The 14,547-nt window shown below is 35.5% G+C and overlaps 2 protein-coding genes and 1 long non-coding RNA gene across 3 annotated transcripts in view; 2 read left to right on the forward strand and 1 right to left on the reverse strand.

Annotated features, from left to right (window-relative positions):
- The window catches only part of notch3 (notch receptor 3), a 31,938-nt gene extending 30,520 nt beyond the window's left edge, over window positions 1-1,418 (reverse strand). Inside the window, 1 exon segment of the mRNA NM_131549.2 lies at window positions 1,122-1,418. Coding sequence (NP_571624.2) covers window positions 1,122-1,182 — 61 coding nt within the window. The 5' untranslated portion in view covers window positions 1,183-1,418.
- Window positions 1-14,547, forward strand: part of LOC147846065 (uncharacterized) — a 700,063-nt gene that overhangs the window by 270,163 nt on the left and 415,353 nt on the right. The window lies entirely within an intron of this gene.
- LOC147846067 (uncharacterized) overlaps window positions 1-14,547 on the forward strand; it is a 125,804-nt gene that overhangs the window by 31,094 nt on the left and 80,163 nt on the right. The gene's annotated exons all lie outside the window — the stretch shown is intronic.

Below are 14,547 nucleotides of genomic sequence, written 5' to 3' on the forward strand. Positions count from 1 at the left end.
ATCAAATTGTAATAATTCAACAAAACAATACGTTATCGCTCCAATTCTAACGGTTAGTTATTAAGATAGAGCTGTAGATGTTTATCCTCAACAGGTTGCATCTGTTAATTCTTTTTCATTTCAGAAAATTGTATTTTCCATGTTTGTGTACGTTAAATAGGTTGAAGGAACTCTCAGTCAGCACATCTCAGTCAAGCAATCAGGAGTTCTGAATTGCATAGTAGTAATAATAATAATAAAAAATCATATTTTTGCTCATTTACCACAATTTCATGTCCAAAACAAAAACAAAATTCATTTCTAATTTTTTTTTTGTTTCACAAAGACATCGACACAATAAAAACAGCTTCGTATACTCTTTAAAACCTTTTTATATTTCATATAAAGTTTAAGAACACAAAAACACAATCTCAAAATTGTAAAACATAAAACTCAAAGATAATCTAGGCCAGTGATTTAACTGAATTTCAATTACTATGCTCATTAATCGCTTTTCTGGGCTAGCAGTGCAGCGAAGCGGACATTTACTTTTTTTCTCACGGTTCAGCTGTAATTACACAATTATACTCTACATGCAAAGCAAAGTAATGCAGTCCCCTCTAAAACTACTCATGTTATCCAGAAGAACTAAACTCAAAGTCAGAATTTATCCCCACAACAAACAATTAGCGAATGCATGCCTCAGCAACAAAGAGAAAGTGTCCCCATGTGCAACAGTGGATGCTTTGAAGACTTTAAATCCCATCATCAGTGAATATTTGTGCGTAATGTTCTGCGGCGATGCTCACAACAGTAGTCGATGCTTATGTAAATTTGCGCCACTGTTTATCGCAAATAAAAGACAGCTTACTTTACATTTAAATGTTTATTTATTTTGTGATTTTTGAAACGAGCTCGTTTATGAGAACTGATGTATTCAGATGTATTCATCTTACAACAAACTGACGCTTCGTATAAACTAACAAAATGTGATAATTCTGGACCCCGTAAAATAAATGATTAGGTCGCAGACAGGACGTGATGATGTTTCAATGCTTCTAATGGAACAGGTTGTATGTCCATACATGTCCCAGACTCGGATAAACCTAGTCAAAAATGAAGAAAAGGATCAGTCATCTTACCTTCGCTGTTGTGCACCAGATATAAAATTGACAAAAATATCCAAAGGCTGTAATTCCCCATATTTTTGTGGAAACTCGATCCTACTCCTTTTTTGAAAATGTTAGCAAAAATACATCCTTTAAGAAATGAATCGGCGATTGAAGCTCCAGGCAATCACATTAGGATGAAGTAGCGTCATGCAGTTCTTTTCAGTGAATTTCATAGAAATTAAGCGTTTCGATATAGTCCAGTTCAGTATTTCCTTCTGCAGCTCGGACTCGGCTGCCGTGCGTCTCGAAATACCTCCAGGAACTTTTGAAAAAGTTTCTCTACTTCACTTCGGATCGGAGTCCATCGGCTGGCTTCGTATCCCTCCGCCCCCTGCTCAAGCCTGCGCTCACTTAAGGGTGTTGTTCGCCTCTCCGCTTGGCGGAATAGTGCGGATTCGTCAGGGGTTTGCTTTGAGAAAGCATTATTTTTTTCCCCTTTGGAGAAGAGGGTTTGGTAAAAGTTAAACTCAAATAACCTTTGCGTTTTGTATATCACACAAATCCTTAGGTAAACACATAAAATGAGAAGAGTGAGGTATGAAGTTGTAAGTATAATGAAGATTTTTAAAGATGATAAACAGTGAGGGTGAACAGGACAACAATGAACAGTTTAATAATTTGTTGATAACTTGTTTTAAGAGTGGTTGAGCAGACAGCAAAACTGAGGTGAATTAGCTATCTGCACAGCTAGTGTTTTCCAGCCAATAATGAACTTCCGGTGAAAGCTTTGTCACTGTTTTCATACGCTTCCTTTTGCAGCATCAATGTTGTAATGTATTTCAAATAAATTCAGTTAAATAGACTTAAGCATTCATTTGGTTGTTAAAGTAAAAAAAACGACGAAACACAGAGACCATCATTAGTAGCAGGCTATCGCAGAAATTCCATCGAAAATAGTGGAGTAAAAGTAATTTCCATATTTTAAAGACATGGCATGGAAAAATATAATTTAATGCAGTGCTTCTTGTTTTTTCTGATGCCCACTTTATCTCAGCTAGGCAGTGTTTTTTTAAGAAATCAGATCTTAAATGCAGGGATTTTGTTTGGGAAGACAATTAACTGGAAGCCCTGGGGCTGGCTGACAGAAATTAAAAGTCTGTGTGCATATACCCCCATTAGTGCCTTATCAAGATTACCCATATAGACATCTGATATATGACAATATTTGCATATTACATATATGACATACAAGTTCATATTTGGATTTTACATATGTAAAATGTCATATATATGTAACATATATTTAAAAATATTATATACAACAATTTGTATAGTTTTTTTAACCACTGAAATTTCAAATATGTACATGTTCAAATATATATATATATATATATATATATATATATATATATATATATATATATATATATATATATATATATATATATATATATATATATTAGCCCTTCATGAAGACATATATAACATTACAGCTAATATATTTGTAATTCCAATGGTTATAAAAAAAAGACTTTTTTTTTTTGCAATACTTTGTATATACTTTATATTGTATATATGTTGCCTCTTTGACATATATTTATAACTGTGAAATCTAAAGGTAAATTGGATGTCTTACATGTAATTTGTATTGCCGAAATATCAGATTTCTATGTGGGTAGGCTAATTGTCTGTTTGGGTCATTCAGAATACTAAAGCTGCCTATAATGATGTGTCATCATGATCATACTTTCAGAAACAAAAACAACACTTAAACAAATAAGTGTATCAGTAAGAGAAGATTGCTGCTAGATCAGATACGATTGTGGTCGGAAGTTGATGAGAATTATTTATATTACTTATTAAATTTTGCCTGAATTGCATTTTATTAACTTCTACCCCTAACCCTAAACTCAACTATCACAGCAATGTAAAAACAGTAGTTGTACAGAGGGCACTGCACAGGTTGAGCCCTATGTGTGCACGTGCCTGCCTTAAACCAACCGTCACAGAAATATAAAAGTATTAGTTACTGTTATACAGCATCACAAAAATTATGCCATATTGATGTGCGTATCTGCAGCCCTTTCCTATCTTTACCTTAGGAGAATCTAAAAACCATGCTAAGTGAACTAGTCAGACCCAGTGGCTAGCATAGCAATATATCTAATGCTTTAGGTTAGAAACGATTCTGATGATTCTGATGATGATGATGACTATAAGTTTGGTAATACAAACTAAAATCCCCAAACATTACCTTTAAAGTTTGGGATTTAGATCTGAAGATTTAGTAGTCTGTTCTTCAGCTCTATAAAGAGCCATAGAAGGGGCCTGCAGTCTCCCGCATAGGACAGCATCTATGGTTATGGGCACTTGTTTGAAGAATATGAATTGTGTTTGCTAGATGGAAACGGGAGCAGACACTCCCTCATTTCTCTAGAAGCAGTATGGATATTGATTGAAGCTTTTTTCTTACACCCTGCCCCGGTGTACTCATTTTCTACAACATATAGAGACTCGGTTGTTCTGTGGCACATAGCAGAGCTGGTTGCTTATAGAGACAATGGTAGCAATTTGAATAAGAAAAGAGCTACTGCATTATGACACAGTTTCTCTCGGTGGGGGGTGCAGTAGGGGGGAGGGAACAAAACACTAACATTTAGGGATGTGGTTTGTCCCCCCCCCCAAATCACTGAATAAATTAGTGCAAGCAATGGTTATGGAATCTAACAAGCTCACAAAAATAATAGGTTCGTTAGAGAGCCCATCAAGCAGGTGTAGTTTGATTAAAAAAATTTGTCTGAAAATTGCTGGCCTATATTAGATGTCATGTGTTAGTTGGTTGATATTGGATATGTAGCTACTTTTTAAATCGTATATCTAAATATGTCTTACTCAGTCTAATGACATTACATTCCTAAATAATTTGATCAGTTCATTAATATTAGGAACACAAATATATATATATATATATATATATATATATATATATATATATATATATATATATATATATATATATATTACACACACACACACCAATAACACTATATATACAGTGGGGGAAATAAGTATTCAACACGTCACCATTTCTTTCAGAAAACACATTTCTAAAGGTGCCGTCATATTTGCAAAGACAACAAATCTAACAAATCTAGAAATTAAGTAATGTGTGATAAAAAGAAAAAGTATTATATACATAAAGATAAGGAGCTGTAGAAAGGCAGTGAAAGCCCAGACAGCAGCTGAAATCTTTTAGTAGTTATTCGTCGTCGGCGTAAATTAATATTAACATTAGCAAGATGATGAAGATGAAACCAGGGTGGACATTTTAGCAGGACAAGGATCCAAAACAGCCAAAAAACTCAAATGGTTTCAGAGAAAGACTATCAAGCTGTAGAATGGCCCAGCCAAACCCCTGACTTAAGGCCAATAGAAAATACAAAATAAGGATCAGACCGGATAGACGAAATCCAGAGAACCATCAAGATCTGTTGAGGTCAGCTCAACTCTCTTGAGGTCTGTGAAAAACTCACACCTGAGCAATTCATGTGACTTCATTCAGGAGTTCTGTTTGGGAGTGAGTTGTTTGAATAACACTTTTGTGAACCAGGCAGGGTAATAACTGTACTGTGGTATTACTGACTGTACTATGAAGTGGGATACGGGTGGCCGCTGTGATCGGATACTATACCAAACTTGGCGACATGGGGGTGTTACAAAAAGCGTAGCAGCAGGGAAAGTGGGGGTGGTAAGTTATGGGGGTTTTCCGGGAGAAATAAAAAAAATGGAAGGGTGGCGGGATAGATGGATCTGAAATACGGGAGACTCCCGGGAAAAACGTGAGTGTTGGCAGGTATGTAGTACTTTCTCTTTCTGTCATTCCTTTCTTATTATACATAACATTTTTTACTTTTTAAAATTTTTTATGTTTGTATCGTTTGAGTTTTTACCAAAATCTAGTTCAATTCCATGTCAACAGCTCCTTTTAGAAATAATATTCCCTAGACAAAACATGACGAATAAATGAATACTTATTTCATTCATTCATTCATTTTCTTGTTGGCTTAGTCCATTTATTATAATGGGGTAGCCACAGCGGAATGAACCACCAACTTATCCAGCATGTTTTTACGCAGCAGATGCCCTTCCTGCCCTTCCTCTCTGGGAAACATCCACACACACATTCACACACACACACTCATACACTACGGATAATTTAGCTTACCCAATTCACCTGTACCGAATGTCTTTGGACTGTGGGGGAAACCAGAGCACCTGGAGGAAACCCACGCGAAGGCAGGGAGAACATGCAAACTCCACACAGAAACACCAACTGAGCCGAGGTTCGAACCAGTGACCCAGCGATCTTCTTGCTGTGAGGCGACAGCACTACTGCGCCACTGCCTCGCCCTGAATACTTATTTCCCCCACTTTAAATAGGTTGCCTGTGTTTAACAGTATTAAAAATGGCCAAAACCAACAGTATGTCATGCAGCTTGGGCTATGCAATGTCATATGATTTAAATAGTTTTTAAACAGAGAAATTTGATAATATAAAGGGTTTATTATCTGCTCTTAATAAATGGTTCAAATGGCATCCTATTTATTTAATTCAATTAAGATTTTTGTGTTTTAATCAACCACTCCGCTAAAGTATTTATATTTCTTTGAGTGTGTACTTCAAATTATCAGCGCTCTCTTCTGGTTTTGCTTGATAGTTGGAGAATGTTAAGCAACAGTTGTCTGATATTGTTTTGAATACTTGGAGCGGTAACAGAAGGCATTCTTACCCGTTGTGTTTTGGGATGCTGTTTTGTTTATTGTTTTGCTGTGTATGAGGTTAATTCATGCGCAATATCTACTCACGCTGTATTTAAGGGGAGGCAATTTTTTTTTGTTTGCTTGTCACGCTGGGGTTATGGATGGCAGATGACTTGGCAAAGATCCATATTAATGGCTTTGCTGTCACAGTGTTGTGATGACAGCGAGAGTAATTTGAGTTCATTTTAGTTCAAATATGAGAGAAAATCATGATGATTAATGGTTTTTCCAGAGCACTGAAAAATTGTTTTAAAGGATTCAACTGAAGCGCAAACTGCATACCATGAAACTTTCAAAACATCATGCTAGATTATCAGATGACAATATTTAGTGTTATTAGGCTTGACAGAAAATGTTTCATTTACATGCCTTAGGCGATAAATTTGTGTAGATACACAGATTACTTTAGATACAAAGAACTGCCTTAATGACCATATTTTTAACGGCACAATTGATCATATTATGATGAAATGAATATACTATATAAGTAATATTAGGTGCATATTAGTATACAATTTAATTTGATATTTTTAGGTAATTTAATAAATTCCTATTGATAACCTGTTAACCATTTTAAAAACATGAACCTGAAAATAAAAATTTTAGCCTAACCTGTTGTAAATCTTAAGATTTGCTTTGAGCAACAGACTTTAAGACTTTGTAAAAGAAGACACTTGGCCTTAATAAAGTTAAAAAAAGTAAAAAAAAAAAAAAAAAAAAAAAAAAAAAATATATATATATATATATATATATATATATATATATATATATATATATATATATATATATATATATATATATATATATAATATGCATTTATTGAACTCTTATGTGCTATTAGGGATGATTTTGAGTCCTAATTTGGCCATAACTTTTTCTATACTTCAGCTAGTAGAATCATTTTTGGTGACAAATCTTATTTAGACACATTTTGAGAAAATGCTTTGATTTAAAGAAAAAACAAAACAAAACTCAACATTATACATTCTGAGCAAATTTACTACCCTTTAGTTATGTTAGGAACTACTAAACTACTAAATTGCTTAGAAAATTAGATGATTTTAACTCTTTAATTGCCCAATTCATAAATGATGTCACTGATTTGGTGAAAAAACACACACAAAAAGACGTATTTTCAATATAAAAAGTAATTGTGAACTGGATTATTATTATTTTTTTTATCAAAGTCTTGGACATGTGAAACAACATTGCCTTTGACGCATTGTTTTTGATCAGTTTTAATTTATTTCTCCCTAATTTACTGTTGATGGCTGTTTTTACTCTGTTGATTTCCATTATAACAACATTTCTTTAATTACAAAACTATAACACCATATAAACATGCATTTTTGATTGTTAGTGGTTTTCTCTATTGGGAAAAGGTAAAGTTGTTATTTTTACTGTTGATCATCAGTTGGCACCATTACTCTTTAGATAGGCCTGCGCAAAAAGAGTTTCTGGATTTTATATGGAGTATAACAGTAAATAAAGTGTGTGTATGTGTGTCTGTGAGTGTGTGAGAGTGACCTTTACGCACTTTGATGTGTCTGAGAAAATCAAAATCTGTATCTCAGCTCTTAGAACTACATGAAGTAAACATAAACAAAGTCTGTGTATTTATGCACCATTAAATGTGGTTATAATGGAAGTCAACAAGGCAAAAACAGACACCAACAGTAAATTAGGGAGAAAAAAATGAAAATCTAACAATGTATCAAAGCCAATGCTGTTTCTAGTCATTCACATGTTCAAGACTGTGATAAAAGGTTAAAAAAAAAAAAAAAATCGAGTCCACTTTTACTTTTTATATTACAATGTCATTTTGTGTGTTTTTTTTCACCAAAGAAATTGCATTATTTGTGAACTTGCCAATTAAAGAGTTAAAATCCTATCATTTTCTAAGCAATTTAGTGGTTTTGATCAGGAGTGAGGTTGGTTAACAGATTTATGCTAAAATAATAATAAAAAAAAATATTTATCTATGCAGTTTTACAGCAGTTTAATTTAGTGGATGTTTTTATCCCTAACATAACAAAAGGGTAGTAAATTTGAACAGCGAAAAAGGGTTAACTTTACTGTTTTTGTTATGAGAAATGCACAAAAATATTCCAAATTGATTTTTGAAAATGTCAAATTTGTTGGGAATTTATTTACAGAAGCATTTTATTTGAAATCTGACAAAAATAACCACATTTCTAAATCAGCTAAACAAGTGCTTTTAAGGCTTTTTGAATCATGTCCTTTTTACACGGCAAGTGCAACAAAAGTGAATCAAATGCAATAAAAAGAGTAGATAATGACAATAATAACACAAAAAGAGTAAATAATTTCAGTCAAAAGAAGGTGCTATGTACATTAGACACACTATTACTTGTTAGTTTGTGTCAACAGTGTGTGAAGTTGCAAAGGTGTGTTTGTAGAAAGCAAAGTGAAAATGATGGGAAAGAAAGGTGATGAGTTTCTCGCGGAGCTCTGAGGGGTTCCACCATCAGACAAACAAAAAGGTGTCAGGCGTTGTGATTTACTGTCCTAGTTACTGCTAACGAAGGCAAGCGCTTGCCTTCAGCACCTGGGCGCATGCTTAAATTCACCTAGTTTGTGATTAGTTGAACATCCCATTGATGTGGTATTTCCGAACGAGTGACGGCCATCATTTGCTCAGCTGTAAACTCTGACTTACTATGTTGATGTGCATCAAACGTCACCACATTTTTGAGTTCTATTGTGAGGTAACAGTGCTTTGTAATCCAGTCAGCTTTTTTTCTGTTGTTCTACTGTTTTCTGTTCTTTGTGCAGATTGAATGGTACTGTATGTTTGCCTCGTTGTAAATGAAAGTGGGATGGTGAATCTACTTTGTGAAGGTGGACCACCCTGTGGGAAGCAAAGCCAAACATCCCTGTTCCTCTCTCTTCACCCACTTAACCCCCAACCCAAACTTCCCAGGGGAAACCGCTGATAACTAAACATGGATACATTGAAATAAATCTCAAAAATTATTGGCAAGCTAAGGGGGAAGGAATTAAAAGCTGCAAACTATAAAGGAGGGTTAATAGATTAGCAGTATGGCTTACATAGTCAGTAATATCAAAACTCACCAACCCTGTTTATCGATATCTTGGTAGGCTATAATTGACCATTGAAAATCCATAGAGCACCACACGTTTTGTTTCATATAGTTTTCCTTCAGTCTTTCATTGTTTGATCTAACCGATTGTCACACGCCATATCAATACCATTAGATTAGCTTGTTTCTTTAACATTTTTCTTAATAAATTGCATAAATAAAGCCGTTTTTAATATTAAACGTAGATACTCTGCAGCTAGTATATTTGAAAAGTGGAGACCAATGATCTGTAGGCCTTCCTTTACACCTGATGAAACAGTTTAGTGAAGTTCTTTGTATACTGATGTTTGTGGCAACAGGGTTTTAAAGTATACTTTAAGTAAAAAAAAACATTGCGTGAACTGTGACTGTTTAAATGCCCTTTTTACAAGAGGAGGATGTATGTGAACTGAGCTAGCATACTACTTGGCCTTTAAGTGCTAGCAAGCTACGAGGCCTGAAAAGACAATAATGATTTTACCACCCCAGTGCAGTGTGATTTATGTGGGAAAACTCCACCGAGCGCCTGCAGAGAGTGTGGAGAGGATTAGAGCCCCCTCCACAAAACTGGTCATGGCCAATCAGCAACGCAGACCCCCTACTAGGAAACGTCATGGCCAATCAGGGAGTTGCTTTTGTGACCACTGTCTTTATTACCTTTGCTTACATTCTCTCCATGATCAAAGTTTTGGGATTGCACTACTGCCTATGGCTTGGGTATTGATCATAGACCGTTTGTTTCAGAGATCTCTTTATTTTTGGCTGTATAAAGCTGTAATAATGGTTTGGACTTGTTCATTTATGGGCATATTTCATGGTGATATCACCATTTTTCCCCCTGCACTCAAAAAAAAAACCATATTGGAAGAACTTAATTTAATTGAGGGCAGGATTTCCATCAAACAAATTTGTTCAGCACCAACTACAAAACCACAGTTTACACAATCAAATGGAATAGAGTTGGTCCGACATGATTTTATCAAATTAAAGTTTAAACACATTTGTATTTATATTTAACTTAAACTCAAAGATCTGATAATATGTCTATTATGTGTCGTACATTTTAAAACCTCTTAGTTATCCTAAACTAACTAAAAGAGGCATTTTTAAGCATATTTCATATATTATGATGTATGAAAATTATATATATATATATATATATATATATATATATATATATATATATATATATATATATATATATATATATATATATATTAAATATTTCATATTTCAGTATATTACATATACTGTTGATTGAGACTGATCTCAGAACTAATTTTAGGACAGTTATTGCTCACTGAGCAAAGCAACAAACTGCAGTTTTTACTAATTAAGCTGTCAACACCCAAAGCATGCACTGTAAAAAATTAATCAAAGGTCTGTTACCACTACATAGTTTAATACACTATTGTAACTTAAAAATTCTAAAATGCTGATTAGATTAAAACTTTTCCGTAGCCAGAATAACTTTATTAAGCTTTCAAAACAGGTAAATATTGATAATTACATAAATTTTAAAAAATGTGGCTAATTTAAAGGTAAATATGTCTGTCAGTTACTTTAAAACAATATTTTTAACTTGTAGCGTTGGGTTGATAACTACATTTTTACACACTAATGGAGTTGTTTTGTATTTTTAAATTCACAAAGTGATGTTTTTTGTTATTTTTTATACTGATAATATGGGACAGAACATGTTTTTGTTTTGTAAAAAAAGGAAAACTTGTGGTTTATTACAAATTAAAAATTACCGGAAAACAAAAATGTTGTTGTTTAAATGTATTTCTTACAAGCATGAACAGAAAATTCGAAAACAAACAAAAAATTCAACAATTTCTTAATTTATTTGAGGTTCTGAGATTCTGGACACTGGATTTGTTTTCAATTTTAATTTGAAAATCTTATTTTGAGTTCTCGACTTAAAAATCAGAGTTTTTTGCTACGTGAAAATGCCTCTGATTGAGGAGGAAAAGATTTGGCTAGCATAATAAAGTTTGTTGTCCGACCTTCATTTTGTTAGATGTCTTGAATATTTTAATGCAAACTGTTGCGTTAATTTTTGTTTGTTTTGTCTAAACAATTTTTTTTAGAGTGTTGGTGCTTCTGCAACGCAATCTCATGGCAATTTGTAACTTTGATTTAGTGGCTAATTCGTATAAATTTGTACGATCTAATTCGTACAATTTAGTACGATTTGCTCATCACCAATTGACGGTTGGGGCTAGGGGTGGGGTTGGGTGCCATGCCTCCTTTTTAAAATCGTACACTTTCGTTCGTACGAACTTGTACGAATTAGCCACTAAACTGACAAAACATAAAATACTTAAATTTCTTTGTGAGATCAGGCTGGCTTCTGCAGGGTGGCAGCCTCACAAGTCAAAGCCTTACATGAAAATCTTCAAACTAAAGTGAAGATTAATCTCTAACAATTCTTACTATTAACTTTGAAGACCTAAAATTACTTCTTTTGTCAACAGCTTAATTCATTCATAGCATGCTGGGAACTACAAATATCTAACCAGGTAGTTGGACTAATAAAACTCCTTCATGTTGTCCCAACACAAAATGCTTAAGTTAATGCTTTACTAATTGGACTGGACATAAAACAAATAAATAAAAAAATCACAAGAATTGTGTCGTTTGAGCAAATTTTAAATGAGTAGTTTGATCAAGCAGCAGTCTTTTTGAGTGTGTAATTATTTCCTGGTCCTTCCTCCATGGTCATACATTCTCATACCTATATTCTACACTCTTTCTGTCCATTGCTTGATAAGAAAATAGTCCTGTTGCCATGCTGGTGGGGTATGAAAAACGAGGGACATCTCCTAGTTCAATGGTCCCAAACTCAATTCCCGGAGGGCCACAGCTATGCATAGTTTAGCTCAAGCCACTTCGAGCTCACACCTGCTTAATAGTCTCTAGTAGTCTTAAACACCTTGATTAGAATCAGCTGTGTTTGATTAGGATTGAAGCAAAACTGCAGAGCTGCTGCCCTCCAGGAATTCAGTTTAAGACCCATGTCCTTGTTAAACCTCTGCATTTCCCAAGCAGATAAATATCTCAAAAGTCGCAAATGTGTTTCGTATTCTGAGAAAGCCAACAGACCACAGACTCCATAGCATTTGCCCATGTCAGTGGCAAAATATTGTATTTTTGAACTGCCTCTTTGTGTTTTTCCCACAAAATAAATATACAGATCAAGTAAAACTTTCCATTACACAAGCATTGGGTATATGAGGACGACAGCGGCTTGCTGTGCTATTTCAGGCTTTAAAGTTTGGGAAATAAGGAAATAAGTCTTTATTACAACCTAAAACATTCTCCTCAGTTTGACCTTTCCTACAACATTCCCCCACTTTTCTTTATCTAATTTCGCTCTCAAATTCACACACACACAAACAGGCATTACACAAAGGGGTTGTTATCCTGGGCAAATAAGTGAGATAGATCACTGCCTGCATTGTGAGACAAGGTGTTTGATTTTCACACCAGCTCGCTAAATTATCATTAAGTTGTGTGAAACTGTGCTGTGTTACAGTGGCTGTAGATGTGTGGGAGCGAAGGAATGTTTATGTTTAGGGATCAAGGGTTCATTTATTTTTTGGCGCATTTCCCACTCATGTTCTGTTTTTTCTTCATCTTGAGTGTGTTGGATCAAGGCAGAAGTGATTTGTGTCCATTTAGTTGCAGGTCTCGAGGGTCCAAACTCAGAATGTTGAAGTCATGAGAAAGACCCAAGTCCCATCTCCAGTTCAAACTACCCGGTCCCTTTTAACAAGTCATCAGCCATCAGTTCACAGTGTCTTTTGCTGACGTTCATGTTTGTGTACAGGAACTAGTCGAGTGTGCAGAAGCTGGCTGCTCAGTGTCAGGAACTATATTTCAGATGAGGGCTGGACGAGAGCCAGCTGGTGGAATTCTGAATGCCATTGCTGTGTTTTCGTGTGAAATAACTGCTTAAGTCCGCTGTGGACAGCTGCAGGACAGTGCCCCCTCCTCGTCTGCCTCCTCCCTAGGGCTGTAAATCTGGCTCGAGGACAGGAGGTACTGGCGACTTGTTGAAAAGGGCTCCTGAGGTTTAGTGCTCAGGGTCAGAGGCTGTGTTAAAGGCCCTGAAGCTGGAGCTCAAATGCCGATACTCTCTGATAACCCATCGTGTGCCTAAGGCTACAAGGATGCTCGTCTTTCTGTTCTTCCCTCCAGAGGTTGAATTACTAAACCACACCTACGAGTGCTAAGGGTTTACGCCGCATGCAGGACTCAATCAAATCCCTGCCATGGCGTCTATGTGCACAGAGACTAGCGGAAGGCCTGGCCATTTAGCCAGTCGTCACGAATGAGGCCGCGTTTGACTAATCTGACAAATAATCACTAAACAAATAAGTGATGGAATGTCTCGTTCCCTTGGCACTGGTTAAAAGGTCTTTGAAGGGTGTTAAGAGTGGCATATGTTCAACCTAAAATGTCAGAAAGAGACATATTGAGAAAAATGACTGAATTACAACTTCAATTGATCCTGAATTTGCCTCTGAAAAAAAGAGAAGAAAAAGAGTTCGAAGCAACCCTAGGCCTCTGTTAGGCTCCGTCCCTCCCGAGTCAATTGTTCCTGAAGCCTGGTGTCAACCCTGCACCATCAATCACCCTCCTTCAGAGGGGGGGAGACAGGGTGGGGACACGCCCCTCAGGACAGGGGGGTGGTAGTTCTCATGCCCTCCCCGCCTCGCACAGCCCCACATCCCCACAGTCACAACTCCGACAGCTGGTCTGGTCATTAGAGGTAGGCCGGGACCTGTGGGCCCCTGAACGGCAGCGACAGCTGTCAGCCCACCGTCCCCCGGCACCCACACACACTCGGTCCAGACTATGATATGCATTATATCTCCAATCTATTGTCATTCTTTTTCAGCTTCTTTAGGGAGGCCAGGGCTTATGTACTTAACTTACTTAAGTCACTTACACATGCCACTTTCCTGCTGGAAAATCTGTTGGTGCGTTTGCATTTTTAACATTAGCTAATAGTCAGCCAGCTTATTAAGTGCAAAGGTTAGATGTTGTCATTGCAATTTAATTGCTGTATAATTGTAATCTGCGTTAACATACCCAATGCTAATTTAAACATGGCTTGATTTCAGAACTAAATATATTTTATTAGGAAAATAGTATAAAGTAAATACAACTTTAAATCTTCCAAACATTTTTAAATAATGTCTTAAACTTTGTATTATGATTTTTTTATAAAAGGTACTGGAAACTTATTTTACATACATACATACATACATACATACATACACTACCTGACAAAAGTCTGGTCCAAATTTTAGGAATAGTTCATTTGGGATCAGAAGTGGCTTATATAAGAGGCAAAGGCCTCTAGATTACGCCTATTTTACCAAAATAAAAAATTATCATGCCTCGATTTTTAGTTATTGAATTAGGACAGTGAGGTCTGACTTTGCTTAGACAAAAGTCACTTAAGAGAAATAATGTACAGTATAGAAAATAAAGTCATGGCACAGTGGAAAAAGATT

The sequence above is a fragment of the Danio rerio genome, chromosome 3, assembly GCF_052040795.2.
Source record: "Danio rerio strain M-AB ecotype USA chromosome 3, GRCz13ab, whole genome shotgun sequence".
Classification (NCBI taxonomy): domain Eukaryota; kingdom Metazoa; phylum Chordata; class Actinopteri; order Cypriniformes; family Danionidae; genus Danio; species Danio rerio.